At 37.6% G+C, this 27,968-nt stretch overlaps 1 protein-coding gene across 5 annotated transcripts in view; it reads right to left on the minus strand.

The window, feature by feature from the left end:
• Rttn (rotatin) overlaps window positions 1-27,968 on the minus strand; it is a 167,375-nt gene that overhangs the window by 117,058 nt on the left and 22,349 nt on the right. For 4 of the 5 annotated variants that reach the window (XM_032885544.1, XM_032885545.1, XM_032885543.1 and 1 more), the window contains exons 10-18: window positions 27,763-27,878; window positions 20,210-20,380; window positions 10,312-10,524; window positions 9,605-9,717; window positions 7,426-7,552; window positions 5,750-5,875; window positions 5,180-5,296; window positions 3,136-3,275; window positions 363-534 (exon numbers count right to left, since the gene is read on the minus strand). In XM_032885544.1, the coding sequence (XP_032741435.1) occupies window positions 363-534; window positions 3,136-3,275; window positions 5,180-5,296; window positions 5,750-5,875; window positions 7,426-7,552; window positions 9,605-9,717; window positions 10,312-10,524; window positions 20,210-20,380; window positions 27,763-27,878 (1,295 nt within the window). The remainder of the gene's footprint in view (window positions 1-362; window positions 535-3,135; window positions 3,276-5,179; window positions 5,297-5,749; window positions 5,876-7,425; window positions 7,553-9,604; window positions 9,718-10,311; window positions 10,525-20,209; window positions 20,381-27,762; window positions 27,879-27,968) is intronic. The other variant, XM_032885546.1, reaches the window with a different exon arrangement.

Genomic DNA, 27,968 nt, shown 5'->3' on the forward strand with positions numbered 1-27,968 from the left:
TACATACATACATACATACATACATACGGGGTTTTTTAATTAGAAAGATAAATTAAAATTCATCACAAAACCTCTCACTGTATTCAATTGTAGTGCATTTCAGACACCCCATGAATAACTTGTATTTCCAACACATACACTCAGTTAAAGGTATAATACCTGGAAGACAACAGGTACTCAGGTGATACCTGCCCAGTAAACAAACACATCCAGAAGTCAGATCAATACAGACTGCATGAAACTAGCCCCAAATTAGCCATCTCCCTTCGTATGCACATACATCCTAAAAAAATCACAGGAAATACATTCTATATAAATATGTCAAACTACCACATAGTAATAAACTCAAATGTTGAAATTACCTTAATAACTAGTTCTCTTCTGTCATCCAACTTAAGATCAATAGGTTTTTTCACAATAAACAGATTAGTAACTCTGGAAAGAACTCTAGCATCTACAAATGGGCGCTTTGTATCAGCCCCTTCTTCACCGGTAAGATGAAATGCTAAAAGTTTTAATGCTAGTGAGCGAACCCTAAAAACAGAAGGTATTTAAGTCAAAATTTTATAATTTTATAAAAAGGCTTAGAATAATATACATAATTATCATAATAAAGTATAACTACCCATATATATATATATATATTGCCATTACTAATATTTTCCTATTTCTACAAAAAATTCATATATAGCTATTTTCATAAAGAGTCAACATTATTTTATAAAATACCATCAGAAACTCAGAATACAAACAATTAGGTAGACTCACTGAGACTGAAGAAAACAGTCAACTCCAGGAGGTTAATCTCCATGTCAGATCCGTGGTCCCTACTGCCCATGAATGTACCAGGAGGATCCCTTAAACACAGGAGGTTGAGAGTAGTCCTGGCATCACAATGATAAAGCCAGTCTAAAAATAAACCTGCAAGATGTGGTGCTTTGAAGACCGGTACTCATAGGCTCATATATTTGAATGCATGGTCTACACTTGGTGGAAATGTCTGAGGATTTTTGAAGTTGAACTAAATGCATTTTTATATGGCACAAAGCATGTAGGGACCAGCAAGTAGAATGTGGCAGTTTAAATGAGAATGGCCCCCATAGAGTAATGAATACTTGGTCTGTAACAGGTAGAACTATTTGGGAAAGATTAGGAGGTGTAGTCTTATTAGAGGAGTTGTGTCACTGGGAGTGACATATTCCCCTCACCCTACCCAGCCTCATAGCTGTGGATCACATGGACGTTCCCATCTGCTTCTTTAGGACCACAACTGCCTGTCTACTGCCAGATTCAAGGCCAAAATCATCATGTCTCTAACCTCTACTGGGAATCATGAATCCCAATAAATTGCCTCTCGTGGTGTCTTGTTACCTGATAGAAAAGTAACTAAGAGATAAAGAGGAAGAAGGAAATAAAGCAAGGGCATACTTTCAATTTACCTAATGCTGTTGCTTGTTCCTTTCTTCTAAGGCTTCTATGCAGAAGCTGGGATTTAGGGAGAGTTTCGAAACACCACAATAAGACCAGAGATGAGAAGAATAAACCATGTTTATTGTGTCTTCCTTTCTAGTATATAAACTTAACATGTTCTTAGGTTTGGTATTGGCCTCCAGAATCCAATTATCCTAATATTTACCTACTTTTTCAACTATCCTTATATATAATCTGTAATGATAGAAAATTAGTCAGTAGACAGAGTTCCCAACTTCACTGAGTTTATAAGTGGGATAATATGAAACTAATCCAATGAAGAAAATGACTAAGTTAAATATGCTAAGTTCTTTACTCATACTCTAATAGAGTTCAGACCTTGTTCATGGATCCTGTTGAGCCTGCTTACTAGAGATCTTGGACCCTGTGATGTTTCCTAATCTTCACTGTCAACTTACCTAGATTCAGAATCACCACAGAAACAACTCTGGCATGTTTATGTAGGTATGTCCAAAAAAGGTGGGAAGGCCCACAACCTAACTGTGAACGGTACCATCCCATGAGCTATGGACATGGATTGGATAAAAAGAAATTGAGCTAAGCACCAGCATTCCTCTTTCTGTTTGCTGAACACTTATGTGGTCAGCTGCTCCAAGTTCCCAATGCCTTACATACCTCCCCCACTATAAAAGACTGAAACTGTAACCTTAAGATATGAAGCAAAACAAGTTGCTTTTGTTAGGTATTCTGTCAGAGCATGAACAAAAACAATGAAAAACTAATACCATCTACCTAAGAGAATAACAAATATATTTGTATGTTCCTCATCAAATGCAGGTGCTGGTTAAGGGAAAAAGAAGAGTACAGTACTAAAACAATAAATACTAGTGTTTTCCAGGGACCATGGCATACTCACAGAAGTCCCAAAGGAGAACTCTGTTTGTTCACTTTCACAACTGCCTTTAACTGAAGCTCTGAGGGAATCCAGTACCTCTGGACTCCATGGGCACCAACAAACAGCTATGTACATGTATATACCCATCATTAAAAAATAATAAAGAGAAATTTTTTTTAAAGATTGCTCTGGCTAGAGAAATGGCTCAACAGGTAAGAGCACTTGCTGTTCTTATAGAAGACTAGGGTTCACTTGCTAGACTCCACGTGGTGACTCACAACCATCCTAACTCCAGTACCAAGGGATCTGACAAAAAAAAAACACCAGATGTGGTACATAGAAAATATGTGCAGGCAAAACACCCATACATATAAAATAAAATAAAAATATATAAAAATTTTAAAATAGTTAAATCAAAAGGACTGCTCCTCCTGTATTCTTGAATACTCTTTATCACAACTTGACTTTAAAGTTCTTCCTCTTCTCAGTGAAGGGAAATATATCCACCGTTAACTACAGAAGGGAACAGAGACGAATGAATAAGAAAAAAAAAGAAGATGATAGCTACTAAGGAAAGGGCTCCTTTTAGCTTTCACAAGTAACAGCACAAACCAAAGAGAGGAAAGCACCCAGGAAAGCAGCCAAGGACGTCGTCTGCTCACTGTTACACATGCATTGGTTCTCCAGGGTAATGACACGGAACCACCTTGCTTCCGTTCTTTACTTCTGTTTCAGATTCATATAATTACTACATCCTCCTAGGATGGCTCCATTAATCATTTTTATTCAAAAGGTTACATTGTACTCACGAAGGTTTTTTCACTAGCAAAAGTCGTAGCACAGACTTCAGCCGGGTAGTGCAGGGGAGAATGCCCTCTCCTGTCTCGGAACTCACTTTGCTTAGAAGGAGAATGCAGTTGCCTAAAGGGTCTTCTGTATCAGCATAGCCCTAAGAATTGTTTTTAAGAGAAATTACCATTCAGCTTTATTAATATTAAGTTTTCAATTTGAAAATAATAGTAATTATACAGGCATGTCATTCAGTTCATTAATTCCTTTCTTGTCAGTTGAAGAACAGAGCCTCTTTTGAAAATAGCCTACATGTGATTAGGAGCTGAAATAAAACTAAATTAAAAGTAAAATAAAATTTAAAAGTATATTTTAAGGAAAATGTGCTGAAATGTCTGTTTTCCAAGATCTGAGCAGTAGCATCTCCATACCTGAGACACTTGACAGATCTTTAGCCCTCTCCAAACAGAACAAAGCAGGAGTGCTATAGGAACTCCATGTGGAAAACTACACCAGTGAGCTTCAAGGACTAAACCTATGTTTCCATTGGGAACATATAACCATTGTCCATAGGAAGCTGTAGTCAGTCTCCAGTGAAGTAAGCTATTTTCTTCTACATAATACAATGCAATGTACACAATATAAAGGTGAGAATAAAGAATGTTTCTGAAGCTCATTCTTAGACATTCTAAAAGCTTAACTGTGAACTTGACACAACCTAGGGTCACCAGAGGAGAAAGCCTGAATCAAGGGACCACATAGACTACATTTGCCTGTGGGTATGTCTGTGGGGATTGTCTTGATTATTAACTGATGCAGGAGGGCCCAGTCCACTGTGGGCAGTACCAGTCCTGCACAGCTGAGCATGAGCATGAGCCACCCAAAGAGTGAGCCATACCACAACAGCCCTACATGCCCTGTCTTCCCTTCATGATGCGCTGGGACCTGGAAGTGAAAATCAAAAGCCCTTCCCTCCCTTAAGTTGCTCTTGGTCATGATGCTTGTTATAGCAACAATATAAAAGTGGAAAAAAATGTGAACAGGAAAAATAAATAAAATCACTTTTCTTCATGGTACTAGACAAGAGGTTCCCCTACATCCTTATCCTTTCTTTCATGTGGCTTAGCTGCAGATTATTTCTTTCTTAGGCAAACCACCTGAACCCCAATGAGATTTTTCAGAACAGAGTATCTTATCACACATTAGCACACTTAAATAGGATCCTATTTAATAAATACAAAGAAATTACATTTTGAATGTGAACTTTTGATCATGGAAACAATGTATTTTATATAGTAATTTGACAGTTGTTCAGTTTCTAAAGATAAAGATAGTTATGTACTTACAACCAAACAAACAAATAAACCTGGGACTTGCAATATGGTTCAGCTGTAATGAATAATTCTTACTGAAGTTCAGTTCCCAGCGCCCATATCAAGCAACTCATAACTATCACTCCAATTCCAAGTGATCTGGCACCTCTTTCTGGTCTCCATATGTACCCATACATATATATCATACACTCACACAAACACACATGTACACATAAATAAAATTAATTAAAATAAATAAGTGTGTGGGTCCTCACTCTCTACCTTTCCATCCAAAGGAGGTAGGAACCTAAACTTTCCTCATTCTTTCAATGCCAAAAGGGGCTGCTTAAGAAAGTCTTGTACCTACAAGCTCATTAATCAAAGTATTATTCTAATTAAATACATGCACAAATAGAATTCATGAGGCAAGCTAATTATGCAATGTCAGTTTTACAAAGACTGCTGGCTTTGCCTCAAAGCCTTTATAAAAGGTTGAGTTCTATTTTTCACAGTCAATACTTTCTGACCTCCCACCCAGGTATGTAAGTGTACATGGGCAAATTTGCTATCCTTGTTTAACCTTCTGCCAGGAACAAGACAGCCACGCACTTCCTGCTCACTTATCACCGGTGCCTTCACAGCTCCATTTCATTTTTCTCACAATGTGACAGTTCTGCTGTTTGCATTCTTTTAAATCACTGACAACCAGCCAAAGATAAATGGTATCAGAAAAAAATGAATTGTAGAGTACCTGTAGCACTGGAATGACAGGACAGAGAGACTCGATAAACTTGTTCCAGGTCAGAGCTGTCATCATCAATCGTCCTTGAAGCAGATACAGGAGAACAGCCTTGGCAGCAGTATTCACCTGCTCAACAGGAGACATGCTATGAGATGTCCTACTAGGTCCTCTCACAGACCTATGTTTATAAAATCTGAAAAGGTGCAGAATCAACTCCTCTTTCTTAAAGTGTTCCTCTCTCCATATATCATCTATATTCTGATATTAGTGAGTTTGCCCCCTTACTAGTTTCTACTACTTCACCCTTATCAAAAAATCTGAAATAACAACTATTTTGTAGCTCCCTACATCTAAAAGATAATCATAAGTAAAATGTTCATCTGATTCTATGAGATCAAGTGCATTCTGTATTTTGATTCACCCATTTTCTTTAACATCTTTTTATATAAATAATATCAAAACTGAACTAATACACCAAATATACATGTCCTTATAGCTTTTCATCAAGCTATTCAATTTTATTAGAGCATTTTGACTTGGTAGAGTAATCTTTTGCCCATTTTTTTAAACATATTATACCTCATTTTTGGATTCTTGAATACCAAATGCAGAGATTTCATAGAGAACTTTTGGATGAAGCAGAAAATGAATTCCACTACACAGTGAAGACACAGGTTTAGTGACATTATGGACACCTAAACACTCCTGCAAAATAATACAAATATTTGAAATTAGTGAAAGATTTTTCTAAGAGTCCTCTTTCTTCTGCTTATAATTTGTTTCCACTGTTAGTTTTTACATCATTAAAAACTTTTTTTAGCTAGTAAGATTTTTCTACCTAACTGTTCAAGTCTATATGGACTATATAATGATCAATGAGCAAAGTCTTCAGAAATTTAAAAAAAAAAAAAAAAAAAAAAAAAAAAACGTAACATAACCTCCAGAAATCTAAAACTCTAAAACTTTAACCTAATGTGACTTGATTTGTGACTTGATTTACTGAGGCTTAAGAAAGAAAAACAAAATTCAAATTAAAAAAAGGAAGGAAGAAAGGAAGAGAGGGAGGGAGTAAAAAAAAGGAAGAAGGGAAGAAGGAAGGAAGGAAAGAAAGAGGAAGGAGAGAGGGAGGGAAGGAAGGGAGTGTGTGTGTGTGTGTGTATTGAAGAATATGTGATGAAACATACAAAAGAAACATTAAATCCTTTCTCAATTATAAGAGAAAATGTTATCCTAGAACCTGTTTAATGTGAGAGAGAAGAGAAGTGATCAGAAATGTTAAGAGGATGTAGACCCAATAGGTGGAAGCACATGAAATAGTGGGTCACAAACCTAAGCTCAGTTTCTTTCATACTATTTAGAACTAGTAACAATTCACAGGCCAAAATATATACATATAATCTCACATACATATAAACTATCTTTTAACTACTAACTTAATGCCACAAAAAAAAAATGCTCTAAATTCTTGAGAGCTAAGGCTTCAGCCTTAATGTTACTGTCACTTCCTTAAAACACACACAATTCTCTGAGCTTCAATTTATTCCTCCAAAAATGTAATAATTCCTTCTACAAGCCTTCTATGCCCATCTCCTAAATGACACTACCCAAATTATAGCTTTAAAAATCATCTTGGGGTTGGGGATTTAGCTCAGTGGTAGAGCGCTTGCCTAGCAAGCGCAAGGCCCTGGGTTCAGTCCTCAGCTCCGAAAAAAAAAAAAAAAAAAATCATCTCAGGTGACGACAGTGCCACCTGAGCACCATGGATTAAAAATCCAAACACTCAGAATTAAAATTCTTGTTTAGGTAAAAAAGAGATTCAACCTAAAGACATCATTAAGCAAAAGGAAGTAAATTTCAACTTATAACGGTAAAGATGAATTAATTAAGTAGATCCCATATCCTTCAGATAAGCTAAACATTTGACAAAAACATGTATAGTATGAAAATATACTTTAGGCACACAAAACAAACAATAATACATTGTATTATAAAGACATGTGTATCGAGTAAACATATATTCTAAAACATGGATGGAAAGACACCCCAACAGCAAGATTGACTGAGATGTCTGTGTAACTGTGGTATTTTTATTAATTAGAAGAATGGCAAAACACAAACACTTGTTACAGCCAAACAGACTTACAGGAGTTGTTAGATTTATAAATGCAACCTTCCCAGAGCTGACTAATGACTACCATCTACTCTGGAATACAGTTCTTAGGATTAACACAAAAACAGAAGAGGAAAAGCTCCACCTTCACAATCTCCAGGCAGCACTGGTAAGTCTCCACCTTCACCTGTGGCAATGGGTGAGACAGCATGTGGAGAAACACCTTCTGGCTCTCTCCCTGGAGTAGTGGACTAGCCTGTGCAGATTTCCAGCTGGTAAAAAGAAAAAAAAGAAAAAACAGCTAAATCATCAGAGGCCAGCAAGTTACTAAGCAAAGGATTACAAAGCATGTTGGGAAAGACCCCCTCCTACTCCAGTTCCTTTGAGTGACATCTTTCTTTAATTAACTAGACTGGCATGAACTCGGGTAAAATAATAATTCTCTCTAAAGGAATAGAGAGAGAAAGAGACAAAAAGAAAACATCCTTGCACTCACACTTGCAGCCAGTCATGATGACACATGCCTTCAAGTCCAGCACTCAGAGAACGGGGGTAGGTATATCACTAAGTTCCACCCTGGACATAGGAAGTTACAGGCTAGCCAAAGCTACACAGTAAGAACTTATGCAAAATAAATAAATAAATAAAATTTTTATTAAAAAAGAATCTTTGAGGGGGTTGGGGATTTAGCTCAGTGGTAGAGAGCTTAGTGAAATGGCTTAGAGAATAGAGGTGTTTGTAACACAAATCTGATGGCCTGAGTTCAACCCCTAGGTCCTACAGAAGGAGTGAATCTAGTTCCCAAAACTGTCCTTCTGCCTCCACAGGTCATGGCATGTGCCATATTCCACACATACATATTAGTAAAAAAGTGAATAAAACTAAAACTCATAAGTTAGCTGATGTTTGTCATATTATAGAATGTATTATGGGAATCTGTCCACTATCTTGAAATAAAATAACTAATGCATAATGCTTCCTAGAAATCCATTTAAGAAAATTAGTAATTTTATAAAATTTATAAAAAGGAATCAAACATACATAAGTAATTATTTCTGTTGACATTAGTGTTTTTGAGATTGGTTCTTACTAGGCAGTGACGACTTTTAACTACAAGTGAATCTCCTGCTTCTGTTTCCTGAGCGCTAGGCCTGTAGGTGTGAACCAGCACCTCTGACTATTAATAACTAAGAGCTGAGTAGGTGACAAGGATGGCTACAAATGCACACAGATCCAGGAAATACTAATTTTCATTATGGACATGACACTGTTAAATTAACTCTTGAATAAAGCAGTTAACTAGCTTAATGCACTTAATGAACTAATATAATTTAATAGTGTGACCCATAAAGCAATTTAAATTAAAATAGAAAATGTGTAAGGTCAGTTTCATTTATATATTCTTTTATTATTTGTATTTTTTGTACATTGGTATTTTGACTGCCTATGTCTGCATGAGGGTGTCAGATCCCCTGGAAGAGGAGTTACAGATAGTTGTATGCTGCCATGTGGGTGCTGGAAATTGAACCTGGGTCCTCTGGAAGAGTAGGCAGTGCTCTTAACCACCAATCCATCTCTCCAGCCCCCAGCTTCGTTTATATTCTTCCTAAGTTTACCCACCCTTGTTCATTTATATTACTCCAAAGTTTACACACCCATGCTCATTTATATTACTCCAAAGTTTACAGACCCATGCTCATTTATATTACTCTTAAGTTTGTATATGCATGCCTCACATCCGATGCCTGCACATGCACATGCACGTGCGTCACATGCACACACACACACACACACACACATACACACATATACACACACACACACGGACACATACACGCACACATACACGCACACACATACACACACACACATACACACACACATACACACACACACAGACACACACACACACACGCACACATACACACACACAGACACACACACACATGCACACACACAGAGACACACAAACACACATATACATACACACACACTCACACACTCTCCCCCACACACACATGCACACACACACATACACACACATGCACACACACACACCTACACACACACATACACACACATGCACACACACACCCCTACACACACACGCATACACACACACACACACCTACACACATATACCTACACACACATACATGCACACACACACACACACACACACACACACACACACACACACACACACACACACACACACACATGCACACACACACACACACACACAGACATACACACACACACACACACACACACACACACACACACCTATATTAACACTGTCACATTTAAAAAGGAAATATTACATCTTTGAACAAAGGCAGATGACTTCCTTTATGAGGGGGGAATGCTGATGATAGGAAAAGCTACGCAAGGCTTGGTCTGCCAGCTCCACTAATTCTAGGAGATTCTTTTCTCCCTGCAATAAAAGAGAAAAGGGATAGGAAATATAAAATTCACATAGAATAAAATTCTCATAGTTAACTAAGTACCTTCAGGAAATTAAACCATTCAGAGACCCTGTTCACATTTGTTTAAGTCCACTTTCTGACACATTAATCTAAAAATCTCAACCTAGAAAGCAAAGTGTGGGGGAAATCCTAGTGAAATGTCATCTGAGATTGTTCCTTATTTGGGTTTCCTTTGCTCACTTGCTCACTTGTGACCTCTGTGACTAAATTATTACCTACCATCCTGACAAGCTCTGGAAACAAGAAGGCATCTATACATGCACAGTCAAAAGACTAAAGAATGCACAAAAATAATAAATAGTAAATCTACTTAAGATGCTAATTAAAATTGTAAAAGAATAAACTGGAAACCAGTGGCATCAAGAAGTGACAAAAAAACTGAAAAAAGAGACTATAAACCACTCCAATCAAATGTATCACATTTTTCTCACATATCAACAACCAATTAATTTATTGTACATCTATCAGTTGGAACACTGTAGGTTAGCTATTCTAAACACTTCACCAAAAAGATTTAAGAGATTATTTGCAAAATATTTTACCTCTTTCACCACATCAGATAGGAAGTTACAGGTACATTCAATTGAATAAACAGCCTCTGCAGTTCGCTTATAAATGCTGTAATTTTCAGAATCCAGCTGTTCCAAATAAGCCACAACAGTGTCATGAATCTCTGGATATTCCAAAGAAATAGGCATGTCCAACGAGACAAAAAATAATGCTGCTGACATGGACTCTGGCAAAAACTCACTCGCCTTGATGGAAAAAAAAAATTTAAGTAAGTATTTTCTAAAAAAAATTTTTAGAAACAAACTGTATATTATAATATTAGTTGAGTTTATCTTATTAATTCTCTATCAAAAATCTATATTTTTTCAAAAGAAAATTATATTTCCCAACATATCAACATATCATGTACATCAATGTTTTTTTAATGCAATTTCTCTCTGCCTAAAATGTTAAGTCCAAATATTAATCCAAATGTTAAGTCCTTTGTCCCAGCTGGAGAGATTGGTTACTTCTAATACCCAGAATACCCCTCTAATACCCAGAATTACTCTCCCTCTAACTGCGGTCCCTTGTTTACAGTTCTGCTATGAAGTAAAGAATCAAGCCGACATGCTCCTGAGAACAGAAACATTTTCTCTGACATATACAAGCATGCAGTGCAGGCATTAATAACTACACATAAAACAGTACAACACTAACTAAATTCCAACTTGATTTATTTGATGATTTGTGCTCTCCTTTTAAGATGGAATTCAACATAATATTTCAAATCATTTCAGAAAACTTATAGAAGACAGACCTATTCTATTGTTTTAAATTACAATATATTTTATAATCAAAGTCAATGGATCTAAAACTAGAATTAATTTTAACTAATGGTTATAGTTCTGTGGTAAGATTCTAAATATTAATTAAAAAATAAAATGTAGTTTAGTCAAAGTTAAAGAAAAATCTTTCAACAAGCTCAATAGTATGGCTGAAATATTTTCTTTATCACTGAATTTAATCATGACTTTATTTCATTGGCATCCTATTTTAACAATAATCATCAACTGCCTGAAAGTCTAATATTAAGAGCTGAATCAGTTAAGCAATAATGCCGTTAAAAGAGTTGCCAAGAGAATATCAAAAGATAAAGAAATCAAACTTTAGGTTAAAACCACTGAAAAACTTAGACACATAAGAGAACAGTTATTAGTAAGTCACGAGAACCTCACTGCTTTGTTAGTAACGCTCTTACTAAAAAAAGAAGGAGAGAAAAAATATATATCTGCTCACCTACAAATCACTCAAAAAATAGTAATTGAGCCTCCCCTCTGCAGCTGTATAAGCTAGGCACTGTACCAGAGACTGAGGACACAGCAGAAGCAAATCAAAATCTCTGCCCTCCAGAAGCTCACATTCCACTGAAGAAGACAGAGAGTAAATAATACATTCACATGATGGCAAATGTGGCCAGAAGTACTAATAAAATTTTTAAATCAGGATGAGAAAGCTAGAGAAATGCTATATGGACTAGATAAGGGAAATGCTACTAACTTTAAAGCAGTATAGCATCTCTGGCAGACGACATCAGAGTTACCTAGTTTGCATTCTATTGCTGTGATAAACACTATGACAAAATCCAATTTAGGGAAGAAAGGGATTATTTGGCTTACCAGTTACAGACAATCATCAAAGAAAACCAGGTAGGAATTCAAGGCAAGAACCTGAAGGCAGGAACTGAAGCAGAAACCAACGAGAAATCTTACTAATAGCTCGATTTCTGTGGCTTGCTCAGTTCCTTCCTATACACCTCTGGACCACCTACCCAAAGATAACATGGTCCACTTTGTACTGGGTTCTCCCACAACAATCATCTATCAAAAAACGCCCGTCAGACATGTCCACAGGCCACTCTGAGAGAGACAACTCTTCCCCGATGCTCCTGCCCTAGCGCAGCCCAGGTAGGGACAGGGTGACATGATGACATGACTCCTGCCCCTGACAGGGCCTGCTGTAAGCTTCCACAAGTGAAGATGGCTGCTGTGGGCATAAGGCTTGTTTGTATAATAATGTACATATTTTCACATTCCTCCAAGGAATGTCTTCCCTGTTAACGTTAATTATTCCATGAGAATCAGAAACAGCACAAGTCCAGGAGGTGAAGATGTTTCACCAAAATGATAAATGCTGGGACCTTCAGGACAGCCCTTAAAGGCTATGGGAAAGAGCTCTAAATACATGAGTTCGAAAATATATATAATTTCTCAACTATGCAAAATATAAGGTCACAATATGAATTATGAGGGCCTTCATGAATCTAAAGGAACAAAGGCAACTACACTATGAGCCAGCTTGTCAGGAAGATACAAAGGCAGGCAGATTCCTGAGTCAACATCAGCCTAGGACAAAGCCAGGTGTGGTAGAAATGGTAATTTCATAGCAGGGTCCCACCCAACCACCTTCTCATCTGTGCTAAACAGAGGCAGACAGATTTCTGAATTCTTTCACAATATTAAGGAAAAAAATGTATGCTTGCTGTCTCTTAAGAATCAAATGGCTAGGGTCACAGGATACTGATTCATACGATAAGCAAAAGAAACCTGGAATAAATAACTGAATTGATATGTAAATTAAAAAACTGGGTTTTTGGTCTGCAGGAGATGAGCTAGCAAAAAGAGATAGCAGTTCTTTTTTACATTTTTTTTCCCTAGCAAAAACAGAGCTGTCTGAAGATTTCTGAAGAGCAACACAGCTAGCTCTTCAAGGATTGTTGCCTAAAAGGAGTTCTGACTTGGTTAGAAGATCCAATAATTTTTTTATAGCAGATTTTCTGACTTTGGTCAGAAAAGTCATGAGCTATCCATACAGCTTTTAGAATTTTTACTATTAGAGTTTTTAGAATACCAAGAAAAAACTGTCTAGAGCTGAGCAGAACACAAGGTGCGGGGAACAGTCTGAAAAGCCACCTCAGCAGACAATAGGCCACCAGCTTGGACACACAATTTGACTTTGAGTCATTGTTTTTGCTGTTCCTAGACAATCCTTCTCTCAGAATCCCTCTCCATGCTGAGGCTCGTCCTTAGCAACCTGGACCTATCAGGAAGCATAGATATCTGGGACGAAAGCAGTAAGAGAGAGAGAGAGAGAGAGAGAGAGAGAGAGAGAGAGAGAGAGAGAGAGAGAGATCCAAATAGAGGCCCTTGACAGGATGCAAGTATTCATCTGACTAGCCTGCAGAGAATACAGAGTAAAACAAAGATAAGAAGAGACAGACCAATGAATTGTTTACTGCAATAGCACAGACCAAACAGGACATTGGGTTCAACTCAGGTAATTCAAGCTGGAGAAACAATACTTAAGGACTAGAACCTTTCACCTAAAAAAATAACATGTAGGAAATGAAGATACTGAAATAACAAAGTCTACGGGGAGAAAACACTTATGAAGCAAAGAATTAGGTCTGATGTAGGGAGTTAGAAACACCACTATCCAAGTGATGGTACTGAAATGGAACACTAGAGATATAGAACATATAAATGATATGAAACATGTGAATGTCTTGCCTGTAAGCATAAGTCCTGGAATCATAAACAAGTAAATCACATTTAAAGGTCACATAAAGGGAGTATTTCACAAGGTCAGTCTTCTACATTTGAAAGACTAAGGAAGCTAAAGAAAAACAAGTAAGGGAGAACTTGTGACTTGGACGCACTGTACTGAAATAATATAACCCAGAGGCTCTAACTCCATGGTAACTACATTTTAGTGTCAGGGTTCAAAATCACTGAAGGAAGCCCCCAGACTCAAATAGTATGCAAGACCAAAGAGCATTTAATCTGCAGAAACAACCAGCACTCATGGGTCCCCACCACTTCAAAGACACTCAGGTCTCTTTTATAATGGGACTTCTCTCTTAAATCATTTCTGATGTCAAAACTGCAATGAGAATTCTTCCAGTCTTCAAGTGTCCCTAGTTAATTACTTCTGAGATAGCAAAATACTAAATACTTCTGAGATATCTAAAAACTACACCGCATTCCAAAAGGTTGTAAGAACCATTAACCAAAGGTCATAAAAAGGGACTTAAGGATTTACTATAGGTGCAAGGACAGGAAAAAAAAAATAAAAAAAAAAAAAATATATATATATATATATATACATACATACATACACACACATATATATATATTTGAGTAGGTTTACCTATACAAAACTTCAAGGATAACACAGTTATGGTTTTTAACTCTCCATGAACCTGTAGAGCTAATAACAAATGATGAATGTTTAGCCAGATAATTACTCTTAGTAGATAAACATAAAGACATCCTCTGTTGTAAACCTTTCATTCGATTTATGACCTAAATTTATGTGCAAACTTGTAGTGTTTTTTTTTACCATGTGATCATACACTCTGGAAGACATACAAGTGCTGAGAACTAAGAGCAGAGACATGTCACCCTCTCCTTTTTTCCCCCCAAGACTTCAACTAAGAGCTGAACAGTTCCCGCACCCAACCCGTTCTACTATGAGATGCTAAACTGGAAACTGCCGTTTCCAGCCTCAGAACTACTCAGACAGGCATTGACTTAGACTTAAAGTAGGTAAACATTTTATTATTACTATATTGTTAGGATAAGGTAATCTAAGACCTCATTGATGTGTACTGGGATGACCCAGATGGGCTGCATCATAAATGATTAACCACAGGATGTGCTGCCCAGCGCAGATGGCCTATCCTAAGATAAGATTATTTCCCATTCATGTGGCTATCTTTAGGCTGTTCCTCAAGTGTGGGATTTTATTGTCTTGTCACTGGACTTAGGGGTCTGCTGCTGGAGCAAATGGTTTATGGCCTAGTTTCTAAGTGGTGACAAAATAGGATGAAAAGGTCCCTTCATTAGTTTGAAAGAACAATGCCTGAATCTAGTGAGAAAAATAATAACTGGGTTTGAATTAAGCATTAAGCAAAGAACAGAGTACATAGTACTTGATAAATATTCATTTTCTTCCTTTCCCCTTCCCCCTCAAGGAGGAATTTGATATTTTCACTCTGCATATTTGTATCTGAAACTCTGTTATATCAACAACTCAAAACACTATGCTAATATCCTAAATTTAATTCTTGCATGGTGCAGCATTAATCTAAGAATTTGATAGAAAGGAAACCTCTGGGTTAGGGATTTAGCTCAGTAGTAGAGTGCTTGCCTAGCAAGCACAAGGCCCTTTGTCTCCAACAATAGAGGGTGTCAAGGACAGGAAATCAATCCCCTTGGGCCCTACCCTGATAAATCAGAATATGGAAGATAAGATTATCAAGATCTCTAGGAGATCTGTTTATACACTATACTTCAAAATGTACTAGTCTGAATCATTCAGTCAGTACCAAGAGACCTGACATACATCACCAAAAGCCAGAAGACTTGGGTATGAAGTCCTCCTCACTTTTACTTCTGCTTGCAAGCTAAGAAGCATAAAAGGATATTCCTAAAATACACTTGGATCTTGGGTTCTGCTTCTTCTGGTTCAGGCTAGTATTTTCAATTCTTCCCCCATACCTCCTAAATATTTACTCAAGTAAAACAACCTTCATTTTATTTCCCAATCAGTTCAATCCCAATCAAAAGTATTTTTCATGAGATTGCTAACATTTTAACCAAATATGAATACTCTACAAAATTATTTTCAATCAAAAAATATCAATTTCAAAGGAAAAGTACTGTGAACATGGCTCAAATTGCCTTCCAATTGTTGGTGACTCCTCACAGGCAGAGGGCAGCAAAACCTCACATTTCTACACAATGGAGAAATGAGGAGCAATGGAAGAGCATTTCTGTTAAGATGCCATTTTAAAGAACTTCGCTAATTGAAGCAAATATAACCAGGTCAGTCTTAGGATTCTACATTTTAATTTTTTACAATGTAAAATGTATGTTTTAAAATTAAAACTTTGTTTTTTCCAAAAGGTCCTGGCAGTATATTGCAGATCTTAAACATTAAAAGAAAATAGAATTGAGACTATATTCTCCACAAAATTATAGAAACAAAACTAAAAATAGTTAATAACTAAGGGTAATTCTGTTTAAGTTTAACCTGCCTTGAACAAGTATAATCAACATTACTATGCATTGCACTTTTCATGCAATTAGCTTGTACAAGGTAAGCTAAACGTAGTTTCAGTCTTAAGTTACATACTTTTGCATGCTCCTGACCCAGAATTGTGTGTGTGTGTGTGTGTGCATATGTGCACTATGATAATCATTTGATGAAAGCAAATATGTGAAAATGAAACCTTAAAATGAATATTCACTATAAATATTAAAAATAAGCTGTGTTTATTGATAACAACTGTTTGTTGCTAAGTGCTATTCAGGGTCAGTAACTTACTCTCTTGTAATAAATTCTTATACCTTTCTCATATTGTTTCTTGCACTGTTTAATAAATAAAGAGAAAACCCTTTCGTTAGGATAATCATGAGAAACAATACTAAGAAACCAACTTAATCAACACTTGGATACTAAGGCACTGCTTACCTGTTCTGAAATGTTATGCCAGAGAAAATAGATGACACTTAGGAAATGCTAACCAGGATATAATTTCTTTTTTTTTTTTTTTTTTTTTTTTGGTTCTTTTTTTTCGAGCTGGGGACCAACCCAGGGCCTTATGCTTCCTAGGTGCGCTCTACCACTGAGCTAAGTCCCCAGCCCCTGGATATAATTTCTGAAAGGCTGAAAACTATGTTTTACATATGCCAAGGAATTTGGGAAATGGGCTAAGTAACAAACTCTACCTATCTGTAAAGAAGCAGTAGAAAACCTTGCCAGGAATGATAAGCATCGAGAGCTATGTTCCTCGTTTGCAGAGATGAGAACATGGGTGTATATGTAATGACATCCATTCAATTAAAAGGTCTATCAATTATATAGGTATACATATGTGTATGTCTGTATCTATATATGTGAGGTATTTATAAGGCTTGCTGCATGCTTAGTAGAAGTAAAAATAATAAGGTAAAAGGAATTACAAAGACATGACCACTACGCTTCATGTAACCCCAAACTTATTAAAGAAATGAAAGCAGGAGCTGAAAACATGGTTCACTGGACAAGAGCACTTGTTCTTACAGAGGTTCACGGTTCGATTCCCAGTACCTGCATGGCAGCTCATAACTATCTGTAACTCCTATTTCAGGGGATCTGATATCCTCTGCTGACCTCCATGGGCACAAGACACACACACACACACACACACACACACACACATACACACACACACACACACACATGGTGCTCATATACACATACAGATAAAACACATAAATAACAAATAAATGTTCTTTTTTAATGAAATCAGGCAAGTCAAGAATATAAATGCATATATTAGATAATAGCAAGCTTTAGACAAGATTAAGTTCTGTGAGACAAATTCTAACTCAGTTCTACATCCAGTTTCTAATACGACTAGTCAACTACTACTAATGAATTAAATATTGATTAGGTAAACAAATGAAGGAATATACATGAGTGTAGAAAGCCCAAATGCGTTTAACATATGCAAAAGTAAAAATCTCTTTCTACCAAATGATTTGCCAAAATTGTTCGAGGTGCTAGTCATTTTCTACATCTCTCTTAAAATCACTACATTGTGGGGAACAGAGGAAGCCATGAGTAAATGAGAGGATGAAGTCCTGAATGAATGTGTATTATTGACAGGGGCACAGCTATGTCAAAGACCTCAGTGTCTCAGACCCATGGGAATGGCAGTCTTATCAAGTCAGGCTTAGAGAACTGGCAAAACCTTGCTCAGATCCAAGTATGCATATTTAGGAAAGATTGGCTATTATGCAGAAAATAGCAAATACAGCTTCCTCTCACAGACTGCAGGCTAAGGCTTCCCTACCCCCCGCAGAAAAGACCTCCCACTCAGACTAGCTAAACAACCTTCCTTGTTCAGCTATATTCAATGAACAGGCCTCCTCACACTGAGTTTCCAGGTGGCTCTTGGTGTCAGTGTCTCCATCACAGTGCACAGCCCACACAATCCCAGCTTCTCTGTACATGTGTCTGTCCTATCTGTATTTCTTTGCCACCCCAACAGGTTCCCTGGATGGAGTTGTGTAGGTCTGAGAGAAGAATACAAAGAAAGAGGAAGAGGAAGGGAATGGGGGTGGTAGAGGGACAGAAAGAAGTGCATGTCTAAGTTCTAGGTGTAAAACATGGGACAAGCAAGACAGAGAACCAAGACAGAGGCAGTTTTGCTTGTACTTTAAAGTTGTACTTTAGTACTCTAAAGGAGATTGTGCTGGCAATGTTCTCCTTATGAAGAGGCTGTCCAAATGGATTATATTCATCTTACAAACTATCAGGGTTCTTTAGGGATTTCAGAGTTCTAAGAGTTTGGGTTTGGCGTAGTGGGACACTTTATAGTCGCTACCGATCTTCCCACACTGAAATAGTTCCTGAGCTTCTGGCGTAATAACCTACCCAGATCTATGTTTAGGACTTCCTTTCCCAGGTGTAGAAGTAGTCAGGGGTAGTGGGCTCTCTTGTGCTCAGGCTTGATCTCTGGCAACAGCAAGCTGCTCCTGACCTTGAGCTAATACAGGACAACCCAGCCAGGCTCTTCCCCACTCTACACTACCAAGCCCTTGTCTTCAAGGCTAGGCTCAAAGGAGGCATATGCCTCCCGGCTGGGGACCACCTCAGAAAACAGCTCTAGTCTTTTCTCTTGGTAGACAAGGCCAGCTGTAGCTATTAGTAGTGTGGCTCTTACAAGCAGCCCTGAGACAAGACCTGCTGGAAGGGAAGGATCTAATTGGTTTTCAAGTTATTCTAGTTTTTAAGCAGGATAACAAATCACCCAGGCCAGAGACCTGGTTTGAGATCACCCAGAACTGCCACTGAACCAGAAGTCAAGCTGCATCAGAAACATTTAAGAAACAAAAAAAGAGGGAATCGTGAAGAATGGAGGAAGCCTTGGGCAGATGTGTGAGAAGCAGATAATTTCCTGAGTGAGTGTGTATTATTTATTGATAGGGGCAGAGCCATGTCTAGGACCCCAGTGCCTCCACCATAAATCTTTCTCCAGGGATACTCAAAGAGAATTTGCAAAGCCTTCCTCTGATCCATGTGCAGTGTATGCAGAAATTATCAAGCAGTTTTCCTCTTCCAATATGACTACAACCTGAGATTGCCCCCCTATACAGAATATAGGGATAGGAATGAGAATGGTCCCCATAAGCTAATATACTTAAATGTGTGGTTCCAGGTTGGTGGACTATTCAGGAAAGACTAGAAGAAGGTTTGGCTGTGTAGAAGGAAGTGTGTCACTGGGGGTGAGGTGCAAGATTTGAAAATGCCATGCCAAGCCTAGTTCAGTCTGTCTATCTCTCTGTCTCTGTCTCTCTTTCTGTCTCTGTCTCTCTGCCTGCTGCTGGTGGATCAGATATAAGCTCTCGGCTACTTCTCCACTGCCATGCCTCCCTGCTGCCATGCTCTCTACCATGATGGTCATGGAAATGCTTTCTTATTTAAGCTACCATGGTCATGATGTCTCTTCACAACTATAGAACAATAACTAGTACAGAGACTTCCAACCACGTTTAGCTAAACCTACCTGCTTGTTCAGCTAGATGCAGTAAACACACCTCCTTGACAGAAGTGTATAAAATAAACACACTTAGTCTTGGTTGCTGCAGTGATGGTGTGTCACCATCACAGCAAATGGCCCAACTGACCTCCAGCTTTTCTATACATCATTCTGTGTGTCTGTCCCTTCTTCACTCTCATCATCCTAGTCAGGTTTCCAAGGTCAAGGCTTACAGGATGCAGTGCTATGCCACACATATTTTGAAAACATTCTAAAGTAGAACACACCTTTACACCATTAAATAGCCACTTACTTACATTTTTCAGTAAATTATAAGCACCCAGCCTTCTCTCTCTTACCTTTTCAACAGGGAGAAGAATTTGTAGCAGTCGAACGGTGAACAGTGAGATGCTGACAAAGGCCATCCTGTGGTGCACTAGTATAGCCTCTGCTTGCTCCAAGCTAAAACTGGTCTTTCGGTAGCACATAGTTTCTCCAAGGGACCCCAACACTTGGAGCAGTTTCTCTTTCTGAAAGCATTCAAACAAGACAAAACTAAACAAAACAATCAATTCTGCATGTAAATATACACAAATCTCATTGAGAACAAATACTGTCATTTACAAACCAACACAAAAATTTACTCCTCACAGCAAAAAAACAGCCAACATCTAGAGATAACAGAAAGTGCAAAAGAACCGGTACATTAATGTTACACAGGGAGGCTGCCAGTTCTTGAGCATATAGTGAGAAATCCTTACTAAGAATAACAAAAACAATAAAACACAAAAGCTTAGAGGGCTATAAATTCCTCCCAGTTTCCATTACCTAATTCTCCAAATTGGAGCACAGACTCATGTGACCTTGCTTCAAATGTGTACCAAGATTAATATTTGCTGAATACAATGGCAAATATAATGGTGTAGAAGAAGTAATTTAATAGAAATATTCTCAAATTGATGATCCAAATGTTTATTAAATAATAAAACAGAAGCCATCTAGCTAAAAAAATTATCAAATTATGTCAACTTTCTTCTCAAGTAGTAAGGCCGTTTAAAGAAGAAATATTTTACCATTATAAATTTCCATGTAACTTACCACATAACCAGAACACTGTATCTTTTATATTCAAAGGTAAATATAACATATTAAAAAAATTAAATAACATATAGAGAAACTGACTTGCCAACTCATGATAATATAGGCCAAAATGTATTCTAGATATACTGACGTGCTCTCAGCTGCCATCAGACAGTACAGCAGAACAATGACAGCACACATTGGAAGTCCCACTCCCAACACAGGACACATAAACACGACAATGGAAAACATGCAGACTAAGAACACTGGCCACTCAGTACTAGGTGCTTGGAAACTTAGAAGCTTTGAGTCATGAGACTGCTTCTCAGTGAGCTACAATGACAACAGAGACAGAGAGAGAGAAATGAAACAAAACAAAGGACAAGAGGAGCTGGGAGTTATCTAAAGAAAGGCCAGGCTCCCAGCTCCTAGACCTAATGGCCATGTGTACAGAAAAAAAATGGAAACCTGATTTCATATGCAAAGTAGAATGGGGTACTCTAGGAAAATAAAATGTGGTAATTGTTTATCAATAAATTTCTACTTTAACAACAATATTTTTTTTCTTTTTACTTCAAATGAATGAAAGTAGTCACTTCTAGGGGAAGACTCATTATGTTAGCTTAACAAAACTGAGTTACAGAATATTAGATATGACTTAACTATTTAGAACTATCTAGAAATATGATTATATTTCCTCAAGTACTTTATTTCTAAATTGATAACAATATATTGTGTTATTTAACGCCGTAACATTCTATTTTTTTATCTTAATGTTTGTCAAAGTTGGAACACAAATCTCAGTTTTTTGCTTTTAACACTGAAGAAAATAGCTTTTACCAAGGAGGTATTTATTTATAAGTAAATTACGTGTAATTTCAAGCACTGATGACCTAGCATTTCTTATGTACCAGTTGGTACTTATATAACAGATTTAACCTTTACAGATTAAAAAAAAAAAAAAAAAATCTTTGAGTCACAAATGATCAGCAGCCAAAAGTAAAAAGTGAATGACTGAACTTCTCAGATAAATGTTCTGGCCAAGAATCTTCGAGTTAATTTAAGACACAACTGATAATCTATTCCTCACATTTCTAAGGATAAAATCACTTGCTGAAACTCTTCAATATGTGAAGAAAAAAATCTACTTTTTAAAAAAAGTATTGGAAAAGGGGAAATTTCCTAAACAGAACTCCAATGGCTCATGCTCTAAGATTTGATAAATGGGACCTCGGGAAACTGGAAAGCTTCTGTAAGGCAAAGGACATAGTAAGACAAATCCGCATCCTACAGATTGGGGAAAAAAATCTCCACTAACCCCACATCCAATAGAGGGCTAATATCCAAAATATATAAAGAACTCAAGAAGCTAACCACCAAAAAACAAACAACCCAATCAAATAATGGGGTACAGAACTAAACAGAGAATTCAAAACAGAGGAATCTCCAATGGCTGAGAAGCACATAAAGAAATGTTCAAAATCCTTAGTGATCAGGAAAATGCAACACAAAACAATACTGAGATTCCACCTTACACCAGTCAGAATGACTAAGATCAAAACCTCAGGTGACAGCAGATGCTGGTGAGGATGTGGAGAAGGAGAAACACTCCTCCATTGCTGGTGGGATTGCAAACTGGTACAACCACTCTGGAAATCAATTTGGAGGTTCCTCAGAAAATTGGAACTAGACCTGCCTAAAGACCCATAAATACCACTCTTGGGAATATACCCAAAAGATGCCCTACCATGCCACAGGGGTACATCTTCCACTATGTTCATAGTGGCCTTATTTGTGATAGCCAGAAGCTGGAAACAACCCAGATGTCCCATGACAGAAGAATGGATACAGAAAATGTGGTTCATTTACATAATGGAATATTATTCGGCTCTTATGAATGAGGACATCATGTGTTTTGCAAAGGGATAGAGGTGGGGGGATCTGGTATTGTTGGGTGGGTGAAAACAACTGAAGCCCTGAAGGTCAGCAGAAAGAAAGGTGACCTTGGAAGGAGGTTGGGAGGACCCTCCAAAATGTACCAGAGATCTGGGAAGTGAGAGACTCTCAGAAATCAAAGTGGGGGGACCCTACATGAAATGCCCTACAGTGGAAAGAGGGAACTTGTAGAGCCCACCTCCAGTAGAAAGACGGGACATCAAGTGAGGAATGTGGTTGCTATCCCACAGTCAAAACTCTGACCAATAATTCTTCCTGTCTGAAAAAAATGCAGGGATGGAAATGGAGAAGAGCCTGAGGAAAAGAAGGTCCAGCTACTGACCCAAAGTAGGATCCAGCTCAAGGGGAGGCCCTAAGACCTGACACCATCACTGAAGCTATGGGGCACTGACAAAAGGGGACCTATCATGACTGCCCTCCAAAAGACCCAACAAGCAGCTGAAAGAGTCAGATGCAGATGTGTGCACCCAACCAATGAACAGAAGCTGCTGACCCCTCTGGTTGAATTAGGGAAAGCTGGAGGAAGCTGAGGAGGAGGACAACCCTATAGAAGGACCAGCAGTCTCAATTAAACTGGACCTCTGAGATCTCTTAGACACTGGATCCAACCAGGCATCATACACCAGCTGAGATGAGGCTTCCAACACATATACAGCAGAGGACTCCTGGGTCCAGGAATCAGTCAGAGAAGATGCACCTAACCCTCAAGAGACTGGAGGCCCCAGGAAGTTTAGAGGTCTGATGGGGTGGGGGTGGGAGTGGGGGTACATCCTTGTGGAGATGGGCGTGGAGGGTAGGATAGTTGGTGGGGGGTAGTGGGAAGTGAAGGGGGAGTGAAGGATATGGGCAGAAGGAGATATGGGATGTGGAACAGCCAGAGGGTGGACCAGAGGGGAATAAAATCTGGAGTGTAAAAACAAATAAATAAAATAGAAAAGTAAAATACTATGAAGGAGTATAACTGTAAAGAAAAATGAAGTGAGGAAAAGCTTCATGAGAAGGTAGGGAGTGATTCAGTTGGTTGTATTATTGCTCAGCATACAGGAAGCTCTCCATTTAGTGCCTTGGCAAGGTGGATCATGCCTGTGATCGCAGCATTTAGAAGTGGAGGCAAGAGGATCAGAAGTTCAAGATCATCTTTGGCTCCACAGCAAATTGGATGCCAGCCTGAGATATATAGGAATCTACCTCAAAAACATAAAACAAATAAACAAAAACTACTATCACGAATTGAAGGGCTTGAAACATAGCTATTATATATCATTTATTTATCTTTTCAAGATACATGTATCACTAAAAAGATAACACCGTAAGTATTTGCATACATAATACTATTATAGTTAAAAGCCTTATGACCTCCAAAGTCTAAATGTTAAAGGCTTGGTATCCAGGGTGAAGCTATCAGGAAGAAGAGTCTCTCATCTGAAGAGGACTGAAGTAGCTATGAGGCATACAGACTGACCACATACATAGACCACCTCTGATATCACACATATCTACCTGAAATCCAAAGCCACTGAGTCCACTTAGTATTACACTGTAAGTTCCAACACTCTAAGTAAAATAACTCTCTTCCCTTAACAAGTTAATTATCTTGAATATTCATTATAGCATCAAGTAAATATTATGCACAAATATTTATTATATAAATATCTGCATTGTCTCTATTTTAGTTGTGTTTTTATGATTTGACTTCTATTCCTACGAATTTTATCAGCCATTCCCTAACAGCCAAAACAAATCTTAATTAAATATAGACAGACAAAATCACAGTAACAAAGAAAATTCAGTAACTACAAGTCATCACATGGGCTGGGGACACAGTTCAGTAGAAAGAACATACCAGCACATGCAAGGCCCTGGGTTTGATCCTATCACTTACAAAACAATACTCAAGTTATCCTAAAAGCAATGAGTTATCTTTAAAGCAACATATATTTTAATGACTAACAAGTTATAATACTTCCTTAGCAAGATAATCAAAATGGTAAATAAAGAGAACAGATATTATTAGTAGACATTAACAAAAGAGATGTCACTCTTTCAAGAAAAATGTTTATCAGATGATTTCAAAATAAAAGATCTAAGTGACAACAGAATTATTCTACAATGAAATGTCAAAGGATTTACAATTTGCAATTACATGCGGATACACTAAGGACTAAAGATGCATCTCAGTGGTAAAATTCTTGTGTAATGGATCTCTGGCAGCAAAATAAGAACCAAACTTTGGCAGTTTATAGATCTTCTAAATATTATGCCATAATACAGCATTCCTGAGGCTACTGTGTACTTCTGAAATTATCTACCAAATGAAATACAAACAGTGCAGAACAAAACACCTACCCTATTTGCTTTCTTTTGCTATAATCAATCACTGCCCAAACCAGCTTGGGGGAAGAAGGAGCCAGGAACTCAGGCAAGAAAGTAGAGACAGGAAATGAAGTGCGGACTACAAGGAACTCTGCTACCAGCTTCTTCCTCTGACTAGTCTGACTGGGTAATTTCTTCCTCTGACTAGTCTGACTGGGTAATTTCTTCCTCTGACTAGTCTGACTGGGTAATTTCTTCCTCTGACTGGGTAACTTCCTCTGATTAGTCTGGGTAATTTTCTTATTCAGCACAGGCCCACATGACAGCATTGCCCACAGTGTGCTAGGTTCTCCTACATTAATTAGCAGTTAAGAAGATCCCCATAGATATACCCACAGGTCAATATAAAGGTAGCAATTCTTCAACCAAAATCTCCTTTCCCCATGATTCTAGTTTGTATTAAATTCACGAAACTAACCTCAATAACATTTGTCCATACAAAATGACTCTGAGAGAGATCCAGAATCTATACTGTAGACAACTGTACAACTAAACTCTGATAAGTCCCAGAAAAGTCAGTTGCTTAAACATCATAATTTAAAGCCTCTGTATTGGGTCATAAGATAGTAATAAGGACTAGTCATTTCTAAGAAACAAATAAAAAGCTGCACTATTTTTTTTCCTTAAAAGAAATAGTAGACACTAGAGAATTAACAGTCTAAAACTGTCGTATCAGGGGAAAGAAAAACAAGAAATGAAGGCCCTACTTACTGTGCCTGTAAGCAACTCCTATGGAGAAAACAGACAAAATGGCCCATGGAGTCAGACAGTCATAGATGGTTTAAGAAGATGGAGATGATGTAGAAACTACAAACTGCATAAATGTGGGCCAAATCTAACCACTCAGATTTAACACAAAATCCCAGGGCACAGATACAACAAGAGATTCAAGCCTCAACCAGTGGAAGTCATCAGAAGTCTGCAGACATCCGATGGGAACCCAGAGAGGCCACATCTCATAGAGGAGTAGAGTCTAACCTCTGTAAGGAGGATACTCTAACACTGACATTTGTTTTTTGGGTTTTTGTTGTTGTTATTGTTGTTGTTGTTGTTGTTTCCAATATTGCTATTACTGGAACCTTCAGCTAAAAATGTACTTCTTATGAAGAACTGTTCTGGATTCTATCTACTAGATGCCAGTACCATGACAATTATGATACATAGAAATGTCTCTAGATAATACCATATGCCCACTGGAGGGCAAAACTGTTCCACTTTAAAGTCACTGTTTAAGAACCTTTCTAGAAAAATTTAAATAGGCCCCAAAGAAGTGAGACTGCTCTGATAATACCTTAGCCACTTATAAGAACAGATTCTAATTCTACAAGGACAAATGCATTAAAAATCAAGACACACAGTGTAATCCAGCCAGGCGCGGGATGCATACCTATAATCTCAACACTAGGGAGGCTGAAGCAGAAAATCTTGGGGTCAAGAACAACCTAGAATATCTACCAAGACAATGTCTCAAGCATAAAAATAAACAGATAAATGAGTAACTTCTATTCAAAAAATGATCATCTCTATAGGACACTGAAAAGGTTAGGACAAAATCCAACATCTGTTCAAGAAAAAAAATCAAATTAAGGAATAACTGAAAACTTCCTCTCATAAGGGCGCTTAACAAAACTGGGGAGCTCAAACTATAGCTAATCCTTACAGACCGACTTACACTCCTCCACAGGAAGAACAAGGCTCACAGCATGCTAACTCCCATTGTATGCCATGTTCTAGCCAAAGCAATGGGCAGCAACAATAAATTAAAAGATATCTAAATTGACTAAACAGACATCAAACTGTCTATATTCACAGACGACATACTCCTAACACTGTTTATTCATTGGTAGAGTGATTCCAGAGAGAAAAATCCCAAAGAAATTACAAAAACCAAAGCAAGAGAAGGAAAAAACCTCTGAGAATGACATTAATGTAAAAAATTTCATAGAGAAATAGGAGTTAAGATTTTTATGAATTATATTTTTACTTTTTTAAAAAATTACCTGAGCCAGTATAACTGTGTTTCTTGAAACTGTAAGGAAAAGAGAATTCCTTCAAGTAAATTTAAGGAATATTTCAACTGTATGTTTTAAGGTTTAAATTTACTTGAAGTAAAAAAAAAAAAAAAAAAAAAAAGACTAGGAAACACGGTGCTAATGTTGCTATTATCAAGCTAATGTACATATGCTACCAATTAAAGCTAATTATTTTCCTCTTGCTGTGAACTAATACTTTCTCTGAACAAAAGTATAAGAAAAATTTAAAATCAGAACACAGCAAATACAAACCCATGAATTAGATATCATAGTTCTGTTATAGAAGAGGGGTGGGATGTCATGACAGCTTTTATACCCAGTGGCCTTTTATTGGTCTAGACCTGTCTCTATTAGTGTAAACCAAACCACTGAGGAAAATATTCACTCAGAGATGCATACAAAATGAACCTATCATGTATTCTGTCACAAAGTAAAACCTACTATACCCTAAAGAAGATAATGACTCTCACCACATCTATAGCAAAAAGGCTGTTATCATCCCAGATTTCAGATGAAATTGCTTGTCCAATGAGCAACAGGTCCTCTGCAAGCAGTTCCAAAACTCTTATTACCATTTCTCTGCTGCCTAGACATAAAAATGGGAGAAATACAAAGGAAAATAAAGTCACTTGATTATCAGTTAATGGCTGGACCCTCAAGCGAGGCATGCTCCCAA

This window comes from Rattus rattus, chromosome 15 (genome assembly GCF_011064425.1).
Source record: "Rattus rattus isolate New Zealand chromosome 15, Rrattus_CSIRO_v1, whole genome shotgun sequence".
NCBI classification, from domain to species: Eukaryota; Metazoa; Chordata; class Mammalia; order Rodentia; family Muridae; genus Rattus; species Rattus rattus.